This window comes from Lampetra fluviatilis, chromosome 6, assembly GCF_964198595.1.
Source record: "Lampetra fluviatilis chromosome 6, kcLamFluv1.1, whole genome shotgun sequence".
NCBI lineage: Eukaryota > Metazoa > Chordata > Hyperoartia > Petromyzontiformes > Petromyzontidae > Lampetra > Lampetra fluviatilis.
The window spans coordinates 8,827,047-8,851,808 of record NC_136280.1 but is presented as its reverse complement, the minus strand read 5'-3'; the positions used below and the strand labels follow the sequence as shown (position 1 = coordinate 8,851,808).

Here is a 24,762-nt window from a genome sequence, read left to right as displayed (position 1 = left end):
GGAGTGACGTCACCCGTCACCTGCTCATGAATATTAATGAGGGGGGCTGGTCGATGTGGAGTGACGTCACGAGCATTACGGACAGACATTGCTGGGTGATTATAGTAGGTATAAGTCTGTGTCACCGCGGCCTTACAAACTGCACACGAATGGATGCAATGAATATCGCGGTCTGCTTTTAGCTTGCAAGTTTCAGATTTACTGCAATACACCCGTCCTTGGACGGGCAAAAGGCGAGTTATAAATAGACACACACGTGTACTATACAGTATGTAAGTAGATGTAATACGTACATTAGCGTGTGTAGTCTACATGAGTACGTGTACAGACACAATAATTAAAAGTATTTACAGCATGTGTGCATGCCGTACAGTACAATCCTTATGTCTATACCATGTCACGTTAAACTATTAAACAATTTTTAGGCCCACTGAGCTAAATGTTTTTCAGAAGCGACCGACCTGGCCACAACTGATAGCTCAAGGAAGTGGCTTATCACGTGGAAATTTATAGCAGCCAAATACTCTAAGCATAATGTCACTCAGGCTCAAAAAACGACCACATCCAATCTTGATGAGATTTGACGCAGTTGCCAGGGACCATGGAGGCATGATAACATTCCAAATTGGAGGTCAGTGAATCAAACAACTTCCACGTTTTGAGTCATTGAATATTTGACCTTTTTTGGGTGCCAAAAGGGTCAAGTTCAACATTAAAACCCATAACTCCCTAAATTTTTGCCGATATAGAGAAAAAATAAAACTTCATTGTCAAATTCTTATTCAGCCCTTTCAACCTTGTAAAATATAAGATAGTGCATGTAATATTCATGATTATTTTTCACAAAGTTCGGTGACCTTGTCCCTGACTAAATAGATTATCCAGAGGCTGGGCAACATTGGTAAAAAAAAATCAAGTTGGGCACTTCATATGCTCCGATTAGCGCAGTTGGCTGCGTATGTTGCGAATGAAGTTCAATATACATCCATAACGTTCATATAATATAAGCAAACAATTATTAATAAGCATGTTCGTCCATTATTCATGGTTGGCCACTTGAGACAGCCTACCGGAACCGACAGTGACGTTTCTGTGCGACGCCCACGACCAGTAAGGCTGATCGTGACTGACCGCTTGATAGATGCGTGTATCGTGAGCGTAAGAACCGCCAGCAATCGATATTTGATCGATGCACCGCAACATGCCTACCGCAGAGGGCTCCGTGTTGGGGCTCGGTCTGCTCACCCGGGTGCCCATGTAGAAGGGGATGACAGTGACGCGCACGCCCTCTGTGGTCTCGCGGTGCACGTCCGACAGTTCCAGCCACGGGTGGTTCTTCTCCTGCCACGTCTGCAGCGTCTCCTGCGCCACGAAGGCAGGCGCTGCACGCGGTAAATAAGTCAGCGACATTCGCAGCCATCACAGCCTTCAAAGATTAGCACGGTTGGCTACGTATGGTGAGAAAAAAGTTCAGCGTACGTACGTACAGGGTTACCGCCACTGTCGTGCTTTAGAAGTTCAAGTGTCACGAAAATGACTGAAAATGTGTCAACTTTATTTTTGTCGTCATGTAATAATGATCATTTGTAATAGTGGTAGCATTATTAGCCAAGGAGGGAAGTCTGTCGAGGAGATGCAGTGGTGAAATCAGCTCGTGTAAAGGTACCAGATGGATTTATATATAGCAGGACAGTGACAGGTGGTGATGGCTCTGGGAATCCAGGAGGATGAAGGACTAATAATGATGAGTATTGGCATTCAAACATAATCATAATAACGTTATTTGATCAATAATGAAACCCTTAAGTCTCAAGACACTCATTCAGGACGGTACTATAAACAGCCATAAAGAACCCCCTAAATTGGAAACTCATTTCTTTAGGACAGCTTTTTGTGTTTAGTTTGTTGTCCTTCCCCCACACCTCCGATTACCATGGTTGGCTACGTACGGTGTGAAAGAAGTTCTAAATACATACATACAAACCCAGATTACCCAGTGAAAACCCGCACATACAAGGGGATAACACTCAAGGCTGTGCACAAATAGATAGAACCAATCTACTGAATAATCTAAGGAGTTAACCCATTGCTCTACTGCCATCTCTTGGCCACCTCACCACCCCACACTTACAAACTCTGGGAGGCACTGGCGGTCACGCACCAAAGGATGAGCCAGGATTAAACCTGTCGAGTTACCGAGATCTGATGCGATCAAGTGGGTGCATTTCTAGTGAAAGTCAGAAGCCGGAAGTAAAGCTCATTGGGCTGTACAGCTCTTTTTTAACAGGTGACAACAGCGGCAGCAAAGTGTTACATCGTGACACCAACCTTAAGTAGGGAGTTTGCATGTATGTTCAACTTCTTTCGCACCGTACATAGCCAACCGTGACAATCAGAGGGGTGGAAATTATGAATTCCTTGCACAAGAACAAATGCCAACCACGTCACAACCCTGATGCACGAAATTTTGAAATGAATAAATGTTTCAAGAGGGGAAACACACGAGCCTGGAGAACAAAAACTAAGAGACCAGACATCAAACCAAAAATGGCATCACAACCAAAGTGGGGGCCTGATGGATATAACTGGAGATGGGACTCCTGCCAAAAGGGCAGACACTCACGGGGGGCCTGAGCAATGAGACGCTGGCACGATGAAATTGGACGAACTGTCCTTGAAGTTGATAAGGAAAGCTGTCTCGGGTGTGGACCAATCAACTTCAAGGACAGTACACATTATCAGAGTTATGTCTTTTGTTTGTATTATGACTGCAGGTATTGCGGTCTATGCAAACATGACTCCTTGTAAAAAAGGTGTCAGTTTGTTGCCAGATATAAGGGTAAAAAACCAATTATCAAACGGTTAACTAGTCAACATGTTTGGGGTGAAGTGGATACTGTGTTCGCAACGCAGGTGTGAGGCACAGCAAATAATAGAACGAGGGTGCGAGTAAAAAAAAAAAAATTGGAAAGGCACAGCCCTGCAATTTGTTGCTTCCACCACTGCCGGCTTAAGCGCCTCCACTCCAAGGCAGATCTAGAGAGAGCCTGTCGAGGGTATTTGGCCTACTCTTCCACGCTGGCCAGACGTTTCGGAAGAGTTTTGAGTACGACAACTCTACCGCCGCACATGTGACTTTCCGATTGCTCAACTGCAGTGTATTCATTCATGCTGCTGAGCGGACAGAGACGGAGGGGTGCGGGGTGGGGGGGCATTTAAGAAATTTGCTCCCGTTGTTTCAACTACCGAGCCGGGAGAGCAAACCGGCGACCTCTGAATTGACAACAAGAAAAAATTAACCCGTAAAAACAAAGTTTTTCACTATAAATCCTTTATATGCGTGGCGGCTAGAGTCCTCTCGTCCTCTGGCTTGAGATGGCTGCCACCTATGGGTCAGATGATTGCCTGCCACCATTAAGCAATTGGTAATTAAATATAATTTTTTTTTACCTAAAAAGTGTAACATTTTGGAAAAAAATTTCAAGAACATTAATTGTCACGCACAACGAGTCTGTGTGGAAAATGTTAGCTCGATTGGATCACGGGAAGTGGGTTAAAAAACGACCAAAAGATTTGCACGGTCGTAAGCGCGCAAGCAAGCAAGCAAGTGAACTTAATATAAAGGATTTATAAAGAGGGCTGGCTGGGGTATGTGAGACTCACTGTGCCCTGGCTGATGCTGCAGGAACTTGTGGAAGAGTTCGTGCTGGAGGGGGGTCGGGCTGGAAGACAAGTAGGGCAGCACGTCCTCGTGGCCTACATAGTCCAGCCCTGCCACACACCGGCACACCGCCCCGTCGATTTACAATCACACACACGTGCACGATACTGACCGTGAGGACCAACAACAACCACCACCACCGCCACACCAACAACAACAACCACCACCGCACCAACAACAACCACCACCATCACCGCACCAACAACAACAATCACCATCACTGCACCAACAACAACAACAACCACCGCACCAATAACAACAACCACCATCACCGCACCAACAACAACAACCACCACCACCGCACCAACAACAACAACCACCACCACCGCACCAACAACAACAACCACCATCACCGCACCAACAACAACAACCACCACCACCGCACCAACAACAACAACCACCATCACCGCACCAACAACAACAACCACCACCACCGCACCAACAACAACCACCACCACCACCGCACCAACAACAACAACCACCATCACCGCACCAACAACAACCACCACCACCACCGCACCAACAACAACAACCACCACCACCATACCAACAACAACCACCATCACCACCACACCAACAACAACAACCACCACCACCACCACCGCACCAATAACAACCACCATCACCACCGCACCAACAACAACCACCATCACCGCACCAACAACAACAACCACCATCACCGCACCAGCAACAAACACCACCACCACCGCAACAACAACAACAACCACCACCACCATCACCGCACCAACAACAACAACCACCATCACCGCACCAACAACAACCACCACCACCACCGCACCAACAACAACAACCACCACCACCGCACCAACAACAACCACCACCACCACCGCACCAACAACAACCACCACCATCACCGCACCAACAACAACAACCACCACCATCACCGCACCAACAACAACAACCACCATCACCGCACCAACAACAACAACCACCACCACCGCACCAACAACAACAACCACCATCACCGCACCAACAACAACCACCACCACCGCACCAACAACAACAACCACCATCACCGCACCAACAACAACAACCACCACCACCACCGCACCAACAACAACAACCACCACCACCGTACCAACAACAACAACCACCATCACCGCACCAACAACAACAACCAACATCACCGCACCAACAACAACAACCACCACCGCCGCACCAACAACAACAACCACCACCATCACTGCACCAACAACAACAACCACCACCATTGTACCAACAACAACAACCACCATCACCGCACCAACAACAACAACCAACATCACCGCACCAACAACAACAACCACCACCGCCGCACCAACAACAACAACCACCATCACCGCACCAACAAGCAATTAAATGCACTTTTCGAGGAACCATTATTACACTAACGTGGTTAAAGGGGCATCGAAGTCGTTTGGTATTCTTCTTCACGTCACAGCCTTCTTGACCCCTATAAATTACCACACATCTCCTTCATATAAGTGTTCATCCGCATGAAAACATTTTAAGTATTTTTTCCACTTCCCATCAAACACAATGCCTTCTGAGAGTGCTTCTTCACTTCTGATTAGTCTTCTTGGTTCTTTCGGTAAAGTCACGTAGAAGGGAAGTAAAAAAATAATAAAAAATTGTATTACTTCCCTTCTACGTGACTTTACCGAAAGAACCAAGAAGATGAATCCCTGCAGTCACAAAAGCTTTAAATCGAAACTCTGATTAGTCCTTTGTATATGTACATTTGCAGACGTATTGTTCACAACGGTTTCTGCAACCTCTACTTCTGTGCATAAACAATTATTTTGTTAATCCACTGCTGAATGACGGCCACCTCATGCCGTATGAGTCATGGGAGTTATTTGATGGGAGCACAGAAGTGCAATACAGCAATGGATTTTACTGCACAGCCATCTGCTGCCTACAACATAGCCCATCAGACTATGTATTGGGGTCCCTATCCAAGCAATGTCCAAGGTGCTCAGCTTCTAAGACATGGCAGGCGCATTCTCTGTGAATTGCTTATTATTTATTGTTATTTTAGTGTCATAAGCGCTCTCTATTGCTGGCCGCTTCGGGTCGTAGGCTTTGAAATTGTGAGTAACAAAAACCAAAACAAAACTATGAACTTGCATGCAGTATTCCTGACGGTGGATCTTGAGCTCCAGTCCTCATACCTGTGCCCGTCCGCTCTCCGTGTCCTCCCAATCAACAACGGTACAACGGCGTGCAACGTACATCGCGGTGGCTTGGCTATTGAGTGTGCAGGCAGTTAAACTGCACCGGTGCCCTCAGGCCGAAGAGGCTCAGGAGCGAGACTACAAAGAGCGGGAAGGCCGACAGGGGACCCCCGCCCCATTTCATTCCTTGCAAGCTACGCCACCTGTACATCATACGATTCGTATGAATGACATCTGAATGGGAAGCGCGGAAAATATGGAATGCTACGGGGCTGCATGTGTAATGTAGGCACGGGCTAAAAACAGAACAGGTGACTGACTCATCACCGGGTGTCCTGGTTTAAGTTGAGCTCAACCAAGCAGCTGGAAGCGGCGGTGCCCTTTAATTAGACAAAGTCTCTCCTATGAACGTACCTGACCTAAATAATGTAATGTTCACGCGGCTGAAAAACCTTGAGTGTCGCCGGTGTCAAGAAGCAAGCTCAACTCAACACGACACTTCGAGCACTAACTGCCGTGATGGGCGATTAATTTTTCAAAGACTTTTGTGTTTACCGGGGATTGCGTAGAGCACCCTGCTGTCGTCGTGGCTTCCCAGAAATGTCACCGCTTCGGTCTGTGCTCTCTGCCGGGAAATAAATGCAGCCGTGAGCGTACAGAACCATCAGATGCTTAGACATACACATCCCCAGCGACAGAGGTGTCTGTGTGGCTTGGAGGTCACGGAGCACTGCGATGGCACCACCGAGATCATACGTTCTAATCCAGGTGGCCGCTCGTGACTCGAGTATAGTGAGCTGATGGTTTCAGCCTGGTCACCAATGACTGTAGAAAAAAGCCACAAAATGAAATTTCTCTTCTTGGTTCTTTCGGTAAAGTCAAGTAGAATGGAAATAATAAAATAATAAAAATAAAACGCTGTCTCCCCAACAGACCTGGTCTTCACCTTAGGACGGCTGCTTGCGTTGTGGCCGAAACGTCGTGAGAATTGTATTTTATGTTTTATTTTAATTATTTTATTATTTCCATTCTACGTGACTTTACCGAAAGAACCAAGAAGATGAATCCCTGCAGTCACGAAAGCTTTAAATCGAAAAATGTGAAATTTGTTTCCGCATTTAAGTTAGCTATTTTCTAGCTCTGAAGATTAACATTTCATTTCAATTTGACTGTCTTCTGAAGTGCTGCCCTGGACTGTGTGGATCAGAGATCACTGAGGTAGCTCTCTGGAATCCACTTGTGGGCCGTATTCTAACATCTAACAAGAATGTGTTGTACTGCTCCAAATGATATAATTGGGAGTTTACTGTGAAAACAAGTAACTACAGCACATGACATCAGCAGCGGCTGTACAACAGAAAAAATATCAGTTTGGTAAACTATAAATTACCTATCGGTGATTAGCGCACTGCATTATGAAGCCAGCAATCCAAGTTAAATTCCCAGCCATGGCTAACATCTGGCAAGCGATAGCTGAACTGGTCCCTGGGTTCCCATTCACCCACCCATATTGACCGGCGTGGTGAAGTACAGTAAAAACGACCCCCATAACCGACACGATGTGATTAGACAATTCATCCAAAGACAAAGGACAAAGATCTCCCGTATAGCCTTAACAGACTGTAGGGGCAAGTGCTGTTAGCGAGCACCTATGAAGGCCGGAACGGTACACGAGGGGGTGGGTGGCCAGCACCACGCCCGACCGCCTTTGTCTCCCTAGTGGTGATGTTTTGGCCGTGAGCGGGAATCGAACCCGGGTCGCCAGGTTCATAGCGCAGCGCGCTAACCGCTACACTCCCGCTCATCCAGTAATGGATTCACACATGACGATACATGAGTTCAGTTATTTCTTCTACTTACTATTGCCAAATCAGTGAGTGTCAAGCAAAGTTTAATGTCTCATGGAGCGTATTTACGAGTCAATGTCCCATCATAACATTATCAACGGGTGGAAAGTGGCCTCAGAGAGGCAAACCGTGAACCCAGAGAGAAATGCTCCAACTTGTAAGAAAAAACACAGAGGCCGGCCAGCCAGCCACCCAAGCCGCGTTAAGCACTTTACTTGATCTTACTTATGTTTTAAAGGAAACAACTGTAAAGGACTCAGTGTCATGTGAGCTCACGCTGTTTCCAGGAACACCGTGGCGAAAACACGCACGAACATGAGACGGAAGGGAACGGGAGAGTTGTCTCTCTCGTGGCGGCCCATTAGCGTGGAGGGACAATGCGTCTAAATGCAGCAACTTGGCAAAGGACTTCAATAATTTACACAGATGGACACTCAACGATAGAGCAAAAAAAACTACAAAACAGCTGACTGGCTTGGAGATGCCAGAGAGAACCGAACGAAGTGAAAAATGTCTAAGGAGTCATTCATTTTTAATAGATTCATTGATTAAAATCAATTATTACGCTCACGACACATGCGTAAAATTGCGCGTGTAAGAATTTATTTTTTTAATATGATTTATGAAAAACTATATTTCTATGCCATCGAACAAATAAGCACAAGAGACAGAAAAACAAACAATAAGGCAGTTCTACAATGGGGAAGTTTGTACGTAGCGCGTGAACTCACAATGTGGGGGCAGTCTCTGGAGTCGATGAGGACTTGGTAGTACGTCTGGGTTTTTCCTGACACCTCCTTTGCGCTAGGAGTGTCAACCTCCTCCTTCTTACTGTAACAGAGCGAACATACGCAGGTCAGTCTAGCAACTCAGAGGGTCGGAGAATTAATGCATGATTAAACACACCGTACAGAAGGCGTGTGACAACTATTTTCCTGGATGAACATTTGTTAGGTACGAAGGGAAAGAACAGAATAGGTACCGCTGCAATTTTTAAAATCTACATGTAGGAAATGTAGTTTTTGTCCGTCCGTGAGCTAGTCTGACAGCCACAGCATTATCTTGAGTGTTTTTCATGATGCTCGGTTGACTCAGAGCTCATCATGAGCAGAATGAAGCAGGAATTCGTGGTAATAATGACGACCTATGTACAATCGATGACCTTTTGATTTAGGTAATAAAAAACGAAATCCGTCACCTTGCCAAATCTGGCAAGGATTTAGAAATGTCTATACTGTCTACCCATTCCTTTAATTGTTGGAGTTGTGCCATTCATAGGATAGGCTGGTATCGGTTTGTTATACACAACAGAATTGTAGTCTATCCACCAGAGGTGGGACAAAGTCATTGTTATGCAAGTCCAAGTCGAGTCGCAAGTCATCAAATTCATGACTCGAGTCTGACTCGAGTCCAAGTCACATGACTCGAGTCCACATCTCATAGGTGGGACAAAGTCATTGTTATGCAAGTCCAAGTCGAGTCGCAAGTCATCAAATTCATGACTCGAGTCTGACTCGAGTCCAAGTCACATGACTCGAGTCCACACCTCTGCTATCCACCACTGATTAGGCTGCCCCTTGGGTGCCATCTACTGGCATTCGTTGAGCTGCTCTTGAGCTCATATAACCAAAGCGTTCCACAATTTCCTTGCCCGAGTGTTGCGGAAATTTCATATCACCTCTCGCCTCCTGTCCTTGAAACTTATTTTAAAAAAGATAGCTTTAATCTTATCCCCAATGTTGTCCTAATTGTGTTATCAGCCTCATCATGAGAGAGTATCCATGCAGATCTCTCACAGAGAATGCATATCTTCATGCTCGAGAATGGCCCACAAAAGTGACCATCACACAACTGTATCCGAGATCCTTTGAAATAACCTCTGTTCCACACAGCAGGGGGCAGCACTTTCCACACCCACTAAGCTAATTAGACAGACCTGTTATCCACCTGAAGACGGCTGCTTGCGTTGTGGCCGAAACGTCGTGAGAATTATTTTATTATGTTTTATTTTTATTATTTTCCTTCTACGTGACTTTACCGAAAGAACCAAGAAGAGTAAAAATGCAATAGAAAATTCTCAGTCAGAATTTTGCCCCAATTAAATAAAATCCAACTTTACTGTGACGTATTTTTTTAAGTTCGAGGTTAAGAGGCTGAGACCATCCATTCCCTCCACTTGGGTACCCAGTTTAATCTCAGGCAACTGCTTGGATCGAAATCGAGAATCTCACTTCTGAGTCACTCGTTCATCTTTGTCCCTGCAACCTTTGTGACTTTAGCATCTCACCGTGTGCGATTCCTCACCTGATGCCCATGCTGGAAGGAACATCACGATCGTAAAGACGAGCCAACCATGGGAACAGGATGACGCCGCGATATCCAAACACGCGGTGAAGGAACAGCTGAGCGACAGACGAACAGGGAAAACCATGGAAATGAGTCGTTAAGATGTAAGCAACATTAGCAATGCTTTTCAAATCCAAGCTCTATGACGCCTAATGATGATCGTATCGTGTATATCAACTAACAAGCACTGCCAATGAGTTTTGCGAGTTTTGCATGTGGAAAGGTATGGAATCTTTTTCGTACTTTCTGAAACTGTGATGTGACAAAAATCTGAAGATAACTGACAGACGTGAACCAGTCCTGTTTTTCCAGTTTCATGGGGCGGTAAGATGTTGCAACGCCTGTGAAGTACAGTGCACAACACTACCACGTTAGAGTAATGGAAATGAATTCACCAAACTAGTTACCAGGAAAGCTGGAAAAAGTTCAGCATAAAAACCGATACAACCTAAAACCAAACTAGTCGAGTTGAGAAAACGCCATTCACCACCCAAAATGTTTTCTGAAATTGCATAACATGCACATGTGGATACTTGTGCACATTCTATCCTTCTCTGTCAGAAACATGTTCAGGAGCTAAATGCCAATGTTAAGCCACGAGAGGGCATAGCGACTGAGTTTGTAAACTTTAGTTAGTCCTCCTCCGTTTGAGGAGCAGACAACAGTGGTTTTTTGCTCTTTGATCCATAGCTTGTGTTGCATTGTCACAATCACAACTGTGCCTTGTCTTTAAATTTCCATTAAAAAAAAATGCGCCTATCGGCGTGTTAATGTACTGATGTGGTTGATGGTTCCACCAGTGTGTTCAATGAATGTCAAAGTCAGGAAATGTGCGATGTTTTGGGTCCCAAATGAGTTATATTTTTAGGTTTTTTCGGTAAAGTCACGTAGGTAAAAAATTAAAATTAATCAAAGTAAAATTAAAATTAAAATATTTTTTTTTACCTACGTGACTTTATCGAAAAAACCTAAGAATATGAATCCTTGCAGTCACGAAAGCTTCAAATCTAGTCCCAAATGAGTTATTTATTGTGGACGTCCGCGTTGTTCCACTGTTCGCCAGCTTTCTTCCACATCTGGGTAATATTCTAGGATGGCAAGTGTGATCCCAGGAGGAGAATTGGCGGACTTCAGTGGACGGTGAGGTACATTGTTGAGGTGTTGATTGATGGGTAGGTAAACACCCTTTCAGTTTGCATGTCTCTGAGCATATTTGGTGGCAGAATGTTGACCCCAACAGGGAGCCAGGGGCTTCAGTGTCCCGGTTATGATGCGCATTGCATTATTTAATTGTGCATCTAGCCGTCTTCTGTCTGAGCTCCTGGATCAGGCTGAAGCAAAATGAGAGGGTGTTGGTTTGCAGCACATCGCCTGAGGCACCCCAGGTTGTTCCTGCAAGTTTCTGGAGCAGGGCGATTCTTAGTTTTGTCTTTTTAAATCCTTTATATTAAGTTCACTTGCTTGCTTGCTTGCGCGCTTACGACCGTGCAAATCTTTCGGTCGTTTTTTTAACCCACTTCCCGTGATCCAATCGAGCTGACATTTTGCACACAGACTCGTTGTGCGTGACAATTTATTCTCGTGAAATTCTTTTTCCAAAATGTTACACTTTTTAGGAAAAAAAAATGTATATTTAATTACCAATTGCTTAATGGTGGCAGGCAATCATCTGACCCATAGGTGGCAGCCATCTCAAGCCAGAGGACGAGAGGACTCTAGCCGCCCGTTTCAAAGACCAATGTGGGCTGGGTTGTGGCCCATTGAGCACGCATATAAAGGATTTATAGTGAAAAACTTTGCTTTTACGGGTTAATTTATCATAGATCTGTTTGTGTGGGGCTTGAAGGTCAGGCTTCTTTCCATGACAGCCCCTATATATATTGGGTGTTGGGTCAAAGTGCACTGTGCTACCACAGAAGGACACACCAAGAGTGTTATCTGCTGCATGAATGTTCAGGTGAAAAGTGCTTGTGGTGGTTTTGGAAAAACTCCCCGTGAAAATCCACGTGAAAATTCCATGAAGTATCATGATTCAGGATCATGATTTGTTGCAAGTGTAGAGGAGTAGTGTGAGCAACCATGAGGGAGCGAACAGAGGGAGGTGCGAGCGAGTTCACAGCCGAGGATGACGTCAAGTCACGGGTGCGGTAAGGGGCTACACCTTCGGGAACAAAGGCGGGTGCGAGCTAGGGGGAGGAGCCGCCAAGGGGGGCACTTAAGGGGGACCCCGTGACGAGGGCGTGGTCGTTGTGGGGAGATGGGGCAAGGATCAGCTGGAAGAGGTCTCTCCCTCCTCGTCGCCGGGTGGTGTTGGATGAACCCCCGTCCCAGGCAGACGAGCGAGAGAGCCCCAATGGATAGCCGAGGGTAGGATAATATAGAGTTTGGGGGCCCAGGGTAAGGACCAAGAATAGAAAGCACCTACCTCTGGTGTGAGTTACAGTGTCGTGTGAACAGTGTTAATAAACGGCATCAGCCCCAACAGTGAATTCCGTCTACTGCGTGGTCGTTCTGCACAACACAAGCATGAATGTTTTTTTGTTACGCTGTGGTGCGTGTAATAATCGCTAATAATTATTATTATTCAACGGGGATTAAACGTGGCAACCATTGTCGTGTACTCTGTAAAACGTGACAGGACTTTCCTGAAAAACGGTCATGGCACTCCAGTGTGGCTTCCCTGGGTAAACAAGTTTCGTACTAACAAGGGCTGGTAAGGCCACGTGAGCTCATTACATAAATGTAGGCATTGAAAAACATAATTTATTATGCATGATATTGCATGCATGACCATGGGGGTTAACAATCAATATTAATCAATAAAAATTACGCACTGTTCCACGCCTAGCATTAACCAACTAAAAAAATGTACCCATGAGAAATATTGAACTTTGTCATGTATTAAATGGACTGTAAGATTAAAATATATATATTGTACCTTTGGCCATATGCATAGACTTAACAAGTGTGCAAATAAAGTGTGTTGAAATGCCCCGCATCCAACGGAAAATATTGGCTGCATCAGTGATATTCCGTCATGCGGTTATCTCCTTGCAGCTAAGCACTTAAGTAATGGGGCCTCTTTGACCAAATCACCCGGAATGCCCCAATCTCACGTGATCACAGAAGCTAAACTTGAGCGAGCCTGCAAAGTGCGTGGATGGGTTACTGCCATGAGTGGGTGTTATGGCTGCTAGGAGGACACGTTGTGAGCTGGAATGTGCAGTGCAGCAAAGTCTGTTTTTGTAATGTACTTTTATGAATGTATGTTGAACCTCGATCGCACCGTACATAGCCAACAGTGCTAAGCGGAGGTTACCCCATGTATATGCTCTCTCCTGCCTTCACCATTCTGCATTGCAGTGTTGAAGTATAGTAACAAATTAAACCCACGACTCACACAGCACAGGGAGAATCTCGTCCAGTAGCAACTTTACAAAAGGGCTGTGCACACACATGTACATGAGCAATGGAGGTTACACAAGTAAAAAGGCACAGATCTTAAGCAAACAAAGCCCTGTGCAATGATCAGCATGTGGCCTTTCAACTCTGCTCCACATACCAGGACCCCTTTAAAAGCAGTGGCGGCTCCTGCAAAATCTCTCAGGGGGGGCAAATGTCTGGATGATTGATAAGGATAAGGTCCACCCATGCAAAGGATAAATTAACAGCTTAAGCATGTAAAGGCAACTTCACTTCTTTAATATTAATGAAAAATAAAGTGACTCTTACAATACATCTTGTTTGTTTCTATACTCACTATTAATACAATCCGCTCATGTTTCTTTTATTAAAGATTCCACTAGGTGGCGACAAATAATTTTGTTGGATGAAACGTGCTTACGTATGATGACGTAAGCACGTTAGTACGAGCCCTCCCGGAAGCCATAGAGAATGCATTGCAGCGCCCCCCGTTCGAAAAAAAACATCTTTGAATGTAAGTCTATGGGACCACTCGGGGCGATTCTCAGCCGGAGGGAAATCGCCCAAAAAGAGGCGGTACTCCACAGAACGTAGCATGACGCTGATTGGACTATATCCAGAGGCACAGTGACGGCTAGCGTGACTCTGTGGTTGAATGACATTGGTGGTGCGTCGCCCAATCGCCCTAATGAAGAAACCGCCCCTGTTTAAAAGTATACTGATGTTCTCACCTGTCCCGTCTCATATCTTCCTTGCAGCTTTGGTGTTTCAAACACCCCCACTGGCTCCAGCACCTTTCCCTCTGGCCTGTTTCTGTAAAAGGAAAGAATGATACTTATTGTCTCTCAAAACATACAAAATACAAGATAGGTTATCAAACCTTTTACTTATTTGTAGTGTTTTTTGGGCCATATATCTTTGTAGTAATGAGAGGATAAATGGAGTACAATGGTCATTATTCAATCCTGCAGATTTAAATTCATCAAGATAAATATGTTGCCCATATGATATAAAGTATCATGCCTATAACCAAAGAACATAAAATGTGCCCAATCGCATTAACTTAGATGGGCAATCACCAAGCACAGCAGGCTTTTCTCGGCTATGGAGCAATGTGGTGGGCAACAGAGGGCAGTGAAGAAAAATCCACTGCTCTATGTACTGTATTCTATGTTCATGTCTACACTCCCCAACTTCAACAACCCAAATTGACCAGCACGGTGCAATACGGTCAAATAATTCCCACAACTACACGTCATGGAGAGGCCCCTCTTCCAGTAGCGGACCGACTAAATGGCTCTACATGTGCTTATAGTATCGCAAAGGGATAATGATTTGTTTTTGATGTAGCACCCTACATCAAAGAGCGCTTTGCATCACATCTCATTGCAATCATTTGAAAGGGGTTCTTTAGTGGCAACTCTCCATGTGGCCATAAGGATGACACAGCCCTTGGCCTGCAATCATGCATGAGACTCCCAGTAAGGGGTGATTGGCATGTGTAATCTCAATAGAGCAGTTTGTAATTAATTTTCAGCAAATTGGGACCATGATGCTGGCACAATGGGTGACCCTTGCGAATTACATTGCTGGATCTTGAATGGCCACTTTGGAGTTGACGGCAAGTGTTTTTATAAATGCACCCGAAGTATTGATCATGGTGGCCCGCTGGATTCGAACCACGAACCTCTTCAACAAGCAGCGACCGCGAGACCACAAGGTAATGTCAATCCCCCAGTCGTCCAAACAACCCGCTTAACCCAATCAGTAACATTATCTTCTGGCTCAGCACATTAGGAAAATATTAATAAAATGACAAAATCAACAAAATTATCAATTATATGACATCCAAAAACGTTTCAAAGTCAATTTGAAAAAATAGGACACCAAAAACATTACAGTTTTGTCCAATAAAATACATTACGTACCTTTATTTATGGAATGTACATTTAGTGTTCGTCAAACCTTTGCTTTAATTTAAATGAGTGCATGTTGGAAGACAGCCTCCGAAAAAGGAATATCAGAGAACTACTTCTGACATCCCTTCAACTGACCTTTTAAAAACTCACATCCTAGGCTGGGATATATTTTCCTACTGCTAGAGATATGTTTGCTGTTTAGCCGATATTTAAAATTTACAGTATGTTCTATAAATTAGCTAACTTATGTGAAAAGCCAAATATGTGATGCAATTTTCACGCAGTTATTGGCGACTGGTAATAATGTTTTGTGTTTGTACAGGTCGTGGGAGTTATTTTACCACACTGCGCCTTGCTAGTCAGTGCAAGTTGGTGAAGGCAGGAAGCAAGACCATGGGAGCATATCCAGTACAGACAGTCCTTGAGATACGAACGCGTGTCCTTGTGAACAAACCGCCAGAAGATGTTTTTATTTTTAACCATCAAACTTGTCAACGTTCGGTCGTACTTAGGAACCAAAACACGTAACTAATTTGTTCGGCGAAATGTAACGAGTCCCAGTATCCTCCTAAAAATGCCCCTTCCAACAAGCAAAGCCAGCATCAGAACTCAATGTACATGTTTTTATTTTAATGTTACTCTATGTTATGCTATGTTTTATTTACTACAGTATGTATTATTGTATTCCGTGAAAATGTACAATACTTCTTACAATGCTTCCCTTTTTGTTGAACCATGACACATTTATTAACACTAACCGTATATAGCTAAAATCACACACAGCAACGAGGCGCATGCGATGTTAAGCTGCACGTTGTCTTGTGGCCGCAATACCGGAGCAATCGAACGCACACACGAACCAGAATGCAACATTTTTATATAAAGTGCTGTCGATTCAAGTCACAAGCAGCAGAAAATGTGCATCTTAAAATGCTGCATTGTTACATGTTTAATAAATTACCATTTTAATACCTCTTTATTTTATCATTTCCTATATGGCCGAAAAATGTGGATACATAAAAAAAATATGTAAATGTTAACAATTGAGGATAAACTGATTAACTTGTTGATTACATTGGCGAAAATCAAATAAACAAAAAAAATTATCATGCCATAGGTGAACACGCTTGAAATTATTTTTTTCAAGGACGAAGTTTCAGGCCGATGCAGGGCAGTCTGGGACACAGTTTTGGTGTGCCGTGGTGTCTGACTGTCTGATAGTCAAAGTCTTTCTGACAATCGTGGTGTCTCCGATAGTGATGGTGCTTGTCTGACAGTCGTGGTGTCTACGTGTCACGGCGTCCCAGTCTAACAGTCACACTCTCAAATATCTCACGGTCATTGAAATCTGTTTGAGAGTGTATTCATAGCTGTTCTCCACTGCCGGTGGTGTTCCTCTGTGTCAAGAAAGAACCCGAGGGGTGACCGTGACTCTGACATGCCCATAACTTAAGACACAACAACCACCATTCCCCACGAAGTGAAGGTGACGTCACCACGGCGCTTGTGCCAGGCTATGTGCACGTTGAGGCCACGTGAAGTGTCGAACGCCCGCTGGCAGGTCACGGGGCAGACCCAGGTGCCACGGTTCGACTGACTGAGATGACTGGCCAATGCACCACCTGTGCCCCCTAACGTGCGAACTTGCTGTGCTTTAGCCACCCAGCGCTCCGCTCGTTGTTGTGAGCGTCGCTCCTCCACCCTCCGTTGTTGTTTGGAGGGCGACTGCCTCCAACTGCCCAGCAGCGTCCTTCACGAGCCTCCTCCACAGAGGCCGATCCTGACACCGCTGGTACCAGTCAGCAAGTCCACTCAGCTCCACGTCCTCCTGTACCACATCACTCCATCTCTTCTCTAGCCCGTGCCGCGCCCGTTTAGCCCCCTCTACCCGGCCAAACAGAAGCTGCTTAGAGGCATGCGGTGTCTGTCTGTGCGGTGTCCGTGTCTGTGCGGTGTCCGTGCGGTGTCTGGGCGTGCGGTGTCTGTGACGTGCGGTGTCTGTGACGTGCGGTGTCTGTGACGTGCGGTGTCTGTGACGTGCGGTGTCTGTGACGTGCGGTGTCTGTGACGTGCGGTGTCTGTGACGTGCGGTGTCTGTGACATGCGGTGTCTGTGCTTGCGGGCTCCATGGCTCAGCCTGAAGACAACTCCAGACGCACGCGCCGTGTCAGCATTGCGACCCGGTGACCCTCGCTTTACATTTCACCCTTCGAACACGCGGCACGCGCGCTCAACTCGCCACCCCATTGGCCACCTCGCTCCGCAACGCAACCTCCGCACGGACCAATCGGTGCCCGCGTCCTTGACGGGGGGGGGGCCACGCCTATCCGCGGTGGGAAATCAAACGGCAGGCCTCGGCCTCACCTGGACGATGCGTGCCGCACTCTTGGGAGGCCCGCGCCGCTCGGCGGGCCCGGCCAGCGGAGCGGCGCCGAGGCCGAGGCGAGCGGGGAGAGAGGCGAGAGCGAGGAGGAGAGCGGGGAGAGCGAAGAAGCGAGCAGCCGAGAGCCGCGACCTCCGAGGTATCCCGAGCACAAACGCGCCGCGGCAGCCGCCATCGCCGCGCGCGGGCTGATTGGCCCACGCGCGGGTCACGCGGTCGGGGGCGGGGCTTCCTCGTGGGTAGGCGGGGCTCCCTCGTGGGTGGGTGGGGCTTTCTCGTGGGTGGGCGGGGCTCCCTCGTGGGTGGGCGGGGCTTCTATGTCATACCAGGGACTCCTCTACTTACGAACGCTCGACTTAAGCACGTTCAGAGATACGAACAAACCTGGTCCATCTTCTTAGTTCTTTCGGTAAAGTCACGTAGAATGGAAATAATAAAATAATAAAAATAAAACATAATAAAATGATTCTCACGACGTTTCGGCCACAACGCAAGCAGCCGTCCTCAGGTCGATAAGACTATTGTCTTATCGACAGACCTGTTCTTCACCTGAGGACAGCTGCTTGCGTTGTGAGAATTATTTTATTATGTTTTATTTTTATTATTTTATTATTTCCATTTTACGTGACTTTACCGAAAGAACCAAGGAGATGAATCCCTGCAGTCACGAAAGCTTTAAATCGAAAATTAAACCTGGTCCAGTTGCCTGTTCGGACCGAAAGTTCGTAAGTTCAACCACCAGCGCAATAGATGGCGGTGGTGGCATTGACATCTGCATAACGTGCAGAACCGGTGGCATCTACGTCTACAGGAGATTGTATAACCCGCCGTGTTTAGTGTACATGCCGTACAACATGTTTGGAATCGAGAGGGGTAAAGTTTGGACTTACGAACAAATGACTTACGAACATATAACTAGAACCTAACTCGTTCCTAAGTAGGAGTCCATGTAAAGCGATGTTTCTAGGAATAGGCCTTCTCTAGGGCACATTTTTACACGTGTCATTTTATACATTATAGCAACAGTTGTCAGTGTTATCAAGAACGGCCATTGCCCGAAACGTCGCTTTTTTTCTTGCGGGGGGGGGGGGTACAAATCAAAATCTGTGTTCAGACTGAAGGGATCCGATGAGCTATGAAGTTCTTCATAAATGTCCAGTAGGAGGTGGGTCAGAAAGTTACAACAACAATGAAAAAATATATAGGATTGCAAAAGTAGAGAAAAGGTAATCGAGTCACTTTAAATACATATAAAGTACTGTATATGAGCACAAATCCCATAAGTTTATAGTGTACTAGCTTTACTACCCGGCTTCGCCCCGGGGCTTGGATTCACCACGCCCGGCCGCCTTTGTCTCCCCAGTGGCGATGTTCACACACCACACGAGTTAATTGTTTGAGGCTGAGTCGACCTAGGGGAGGCCCAGGAGCGGTTGAAATAATCGTTACCGGTGGTGGCCGTGAGCGGGAATCGAACTCGTGTCGCCAGGTTCGTAGTGCAGCGCGCTACCGGCTACACTACAACGCGTTACGCTTCCACGTGCGCGGGTCACGTGACAGATGTGACGTCACAGCTCACTTGCCGTGCAAAAAATCTCTGCATTAATGAGCTCCCCCCCAAAAAAATTACAAAAGTGTATTTTTATAATTTTTGCATCGTGTAAAGTCTGGAAAGTACCCACGTGGCAAATTTCAAGTTTGTTGCATGTCGGGAAGTACGCTAAACATTTTGAACAGACACACACAATCACAACTTTGCCTGTTATATATATGGAGATGGATAACAAGTGGAACCTCAGCTATTTGCGGCGTCGCCTTTACTCATGATAAGGAGTTTGAAGGTGCGAGGGCCAAGGCGGGGACGAGGATTGCCGTGACCTTGACGGGTAGGGGACGAAGAGTGCCGTGACCTTGACGGGTGGGGAACGAAGAGTGCCGTGACCTTGACGGGTGGGGGACGAAGATTGCCGTGACCTTGAGGGGCGGGGGACGAAGATTGCCGTGACCTTGAGGGGTGGGGAACGAAGAGTGCCGTGACCTTCACGGGTGGGGGATGAAGATTACCGTGACCTTGACGGGTGGGGAACGAAGAGTGCCGTGACCTTGACGGGTAGGGGACGAAGATTGCCGTGACCTTGAGAGGCGGGGGACGAAGATTGCCGTGACCTTGAGGGGTGGGGAACGAAGAGTGCTGTGACCTTCACGGGTGGGGGACGAAGATTACCGTGACCTTGACGGGTGGGGAACGAAGAGTGCCGTGACCTTGACGGGTAGGGGACGAAGATTGCCGTGACCTTGACGGGTGGGGAACGAAGATTGCCGTGACCTTAAGGGGCGGGGGACGAAGATTTCCGTGATCTTGAGGGGTGGGGGAAGAAGCGCCGTGACCTTGAGGGGTGGGGGACGAAGAGTGCCGTGACCTTGAGGGGTGGGGGACGAAGATTGCCGTGACCTTGAGGGGTGGGGGTAGAAGCGCCGTGACCTTGAGGGGTGGGGGACGAAGAGTGCCGTGACCTTGAGGGGTGGGGGACGAAGATTGCCGTGACCTTGAGGGGCGAGGGACGAAGATTACCGTGACCTTGAGGGGTGGGGGACGAAGATTGCCGTGACCTTGACAGCAAGGGGGCGGGGCCTCTGTTCTTTTGGGGGCGTGGCTTTGTTGTTTGGGGGTGGGGCAAAACTTTAGTCAAGATTTGAAACTTTTTTTCTGATATACTTTTAGTATGATTTCATTTTTAATTCGATTGTGCAGCGCTTTGGGATATTTTTTTGTGTGAAAGGCGCTATTCAAAATAAATACTATTAGTTTCGTTATTAGTATTGTTAATACTAATGTCACGACTGCTTCAAATCAAGATCAATATCCGAGTTAAGGGAAATTGTCTCTCCCTTGAAAGTTCCTGAGACGGTGATGGAAATCCACATTCCAATGGCATTCTCTCTGTTGGACGACCACTGTTGACTTACCAAATGCCACATGAACTCACAACGTGAAACGAATGATACCAGGGGTCTCAAGGAACAGCTGCCCATTGTGGGGTTAGCAGGGAAATCTCCAAACGCGTATCTTGGCGGTGGTGGACAAGCAACATCAATGTACAGTACCTTACCACCTTTTTAATTAGTAATACTGTGTTCATCATCATCAGCCATAATCACACGACTGCTGGATGAAGGCCTTCTCAATTCTCTCCTTTCGCAGACTATATAACAGGTTAACGTTTCAGGCAATGGCCCTTTACGCAAAACCCTAGCCTACTAGTTTCTGATAAGTGGTCAAGTAATTAATGTAAGCTATAGGATCAGGAACTCAAGGAAAGATCTTCTACTGGATAAGGGTCTCCCCATATAGTTGGGTCACGAGGGTTATATGATATGTATTGCTACTTAAGTGCAGGTTGGTGAAGCTGTGGAGAATGGTCATGGGGATATAGAAGTACAGTTCCATAATGGGCGTTTCTGCAATTCCCACTCCAGCCCATAACGTAGTCTCCCACTGCCCTCAGCTGAACGTCCTATGTCAATGTAGTGGTGATACGCGCTGGCAGTAGGGATCGTGTGGCAGCGCGGGGTGATTGGCTGTGTATTGGTGATACGCGCTGGCAGTAAGGGATCGTGTGGCAGCGCGTGGTGATTGGTCAACTAGAGTGGGTGCTCACATCGCGGTCCGCATAGGCTCCGCCCCCTCGGGAACAGAGGACTATGAAAGGCGATGCGCGCGGGCGCTCGGGGAGTTGGTAACCAGTGAAGACGGAAGACGGAGGAGGAAGAGATAGGGCCCTGAGACCCCTAGCCCCGCTGTCCTTGTAAGGGCCGGGACCCTGTGTGGCTCAGAGGCGGGACCTTGGGACCCGCGGCCGGACGTCCTTGTGAGGGCCGGGCTGCGGGACCCAGTGGTCGTGATCCATACCCCAGCTGGGGTAGGTCTGGGAGTTCCCCTGGAAGCTACGGGGCTGGAGAGCCCGTGTGTGTGTAGCCGGGTGGAACGTGTAGCGTGAGCTGTAGTTGACCACACGTGTTATTGTGGCTAAGGAAAATGTTAATAAAGTGTGCTACCCGTCAAGTGGTCTCCCGCCGTAATTTACAATATTACGTCAATAATAACAAGTATAACACGTAAAAACAAAGTTTTTCACTATAAATCCTTTATATGCGTGGCGGCTAGAGTCCTCTCGTCCTCTGGCTTGAGATGGCTGCCACCTATGGGTCAGATGATTGTCTGCCAGCATTAAGCAATTGGTAATAAAAAAAAAAAATTCCCTAAACAGTGTAAAATTTTGGAAAACATTTTTCACGAAAATTAATTGTCACGCACAACGAGTCAGTGTGGAAAATGTCAGCTCGATTGGATCACGGGAAGTGGGTTAAAAAACAACCGAAATATTTGCACGGTCGTAAGCAAGCAAGCACGCAAGCAAGCAAGCGAACTTAATATAAAGGATTTAATGAATTGCCCTGCAACTTGACACAGTGCTGGAGGTATAGAGAACGACAGCAAAAGCCCACATACAGGTTTATTGCCTTTTTTGCAACTTAATACATTGCGTTCCGTGCATTTGTGTAATTAAATATGGTCGTAAGGACATAACCACGATCTATGACCACACCCCTTGGTTGCAAAACACGTTGCAACAAATCTTGACTTAAAGCTTTCGTGACTAGAGGGAATTCATATTCTTTGGGTCTTTCGGTAAAGTCACGTAGATAGGTTCAAAGAAAATAACCAAAAAAAACTACGACGTTTCGATCGCAACACAAGCGGTCGTCATCAGGAAAACAAACCTATTTACCATATTACCATCCTTTTCAAACCATATACTGTACAGTAAATCACCTGGTACGGCCAAAGGTGCTAAGGGTCCTCATCCATCATCATCAACATCAGCCATCATAACTCCACTGCTGGATGAAGGCTTCTCCAACCTGTTGCAATCTCTCATGCCTCGCTTTTGTTTGTGGCGTGCATATCTTTGGATTCCACCCCCTAGGAGAGTTCAGTGTGCTTGTATTCCATTGTGCAATTTGTCAACCTTGCAGAGGTTGGCACGAATGCGTTTTCAAAGTCCACTTAGCAGCAAACAACGCTCATTGACTTTTCATTTACAAAAATAACTTGCGTTGCCAAAATAAAAGTCTCTGGTGGTGCGGTGACGCAACAGTTCACACACTGCACTCTGCACCCGGTTACCTGAGATTGATTCCCGATCATGAATAACATTTTTGGCGAGGGACATCTGAACCAGTCTAGGACCTCCCCCTTCACCAGTGTACGCTGCTCAGAGTGGTGAAGTATGGATGAAAAATTAAACCCCAACACCTAAAGGCATTAAGCAGAATTAATTAAACGAGAATTAAGGTTTCTATGAATCCCCAGGTCCTCATTGAAAAAAAAATCTGGTCTCAGTGGACTCTTCATTATTAGCCATGATCAATCCACTTTTGGATGAAGACCTCCTCTGGCCGTTGTCATATCTCCCAATCATATAATGTAATAGTGGGCTCTTACCTGGTTGTAAATAGCAGTCATTTATCTCTCTAAGTGATTATTGCATAGAATATAGGTCACTCCGTAAATATAAAATATGTCTAAATTTCAGCAACTCTTTTATCCACTACAAACCAAATACAGTCCTGTTTTCTCGCTTTCCAGAGTTCATTGCACAAGTATGGCCATTACCAGCCCAAGTAATCTTTAAAAAATATTTTACAGCTCCTTTAACTTTAATAGGGAGATAATAAAAAAAATGCAATTTATTTACCGTCTTGTTTGAAATAGCTTTAAAAATGTATAACAATAACCTGCAATATATGTTTCAATCCACTGCTGGATGAAGGCAACCCCACATCATGTTAACCATGGCGTGTTTGTTTGACTATACTTCACAACACTGGCCAAAGTGTGAACACTGGCCAAAGTGTGAACAGGATGAGAAGGGTGTGGTGGAGAGGGCTTTCTGGGGATCCCAATGACTAGTTCAGCTATCACTCGCTGCTGATGTTTTAATCAGGTTCAAAAGCGCAGTGCACTGACCACTGCATCACTGTTCCACTCTGCAATAGCTATACTTCTAGTCAATCACATATAGAACTTGCGCAGTCTATGTCTTGGTGTTTTACTTATACAGCAGTTCTCTGCCTAAGAGAAGATTCCAACTCAAGTTTGCTTTATCGCGCATCCTTATCTACATTTACTCATACAGTATAACTTTCAAGGTCAACCTCTCACATTCTCCATTCTCAAAGAACCTTTGAGTCGGTTCAACATTGTTAATGTGTCAAATTCAAAACGACTGTATTTTAATGCTCCTGATAAAGTGCGACCTCCAACTACAAACTAAGTCAATGTCTCTGCCCTCTCTGGGATGTTGGCTATCAACAACAAGGCAACTCCTATGACTAATTGGGAATGGGACGCAAGCGTAGGATTGATCACCCTGTCGCTGGTCGAACTTTGGGGAGGGTGTATCGTGTGAAAGGCCGAAACACCCTAGGAACCAAAGGTTCACTACTGACGATGCGCTCCCCAAATTTCACCAGGCTCACTGTTCATGATCTCTTGGAAGTGCTTGCACAAAGGATAGTAACATCTCATCCTGTGTTCTTGGAATCTCACCTCTCTGCTCTGAAAGGCCATTGCCGGCAGCTTTAGCCGATTTATATAGCGATGAATGTGGTTTGTTGTTTACATCTGTACTCGTGCACCACTGCCAATGCCAGTCCCTTTAACAGTTATCCAATCTGACTTTTCACCGTTTAAGGTCGAAAGTCTGAACTTTGCAGAGCGTGCACTGCACTGTCCGTGTGTGCGATATCACATCTAGTTTGAACTGCAATCACAGGTCTAAATCGAGCTCCAGGCGTGGTTGGTGTACTTTCACCAAGCTGCACTGGCCAGCTTAAAGAATGGTCCAAACAATCCCCCACCACCAACACCCACAGGGCCTGG

At 46.1% G+C, this 24,762-nt stretch overlaps 1 protein-coding gene across 2 annotated transcripts in view; it reads right to left on the bottom strand.

The window, feature by feature from the left end:
* The window catches only part of LOC144933126 (polymerase delta-interacting protein 2-like), a 33,089-nt gene extending 15,080 nt beyond the window's left edge, over positions 1-18,009 (bottom strand). Inside the window, exons 1-7 of one of the 2 annotated variants that reach the window (XM_078857705.1) lie at positions 17,798-18,009; positions 14,246-14,327; positions 10,050-10,147; positions 8,477-8,576; positions 6,454-6,523; positions 3,664-3,771; positions 1,246-1,382 (exon numbers count right to left, since the gene is read on the bottom strand). In XM_078857705.1, coding sequence (XP_078713831.1) covers positions 1,246-1,382; positions 3,664-3,771; positions 6,454-6,523; positions 8,477-8,576; positions 10,050-10,147; positions 14,246-14,327; positions 17,798-17,991 — 789 coding nt within the window. In that variant the 5' untranslated portion in view covers positions 17,992-18,009. Of the gene's footprint in view, positions 1-1,209; positions 1,383-3,663; positions 3,772-6,453; positions 6,524-8,476; positions 8,577-10,049; positions 10,148-14,245; positions 14,328-17,797 lie in introns of both variants that reach the window. The other variant, XM_078857704.1, reaches the window with a different exon arrangement.
* Between the last annotated feature and the right edge of the window lie 6,753 nt (positions 18,010-24,762).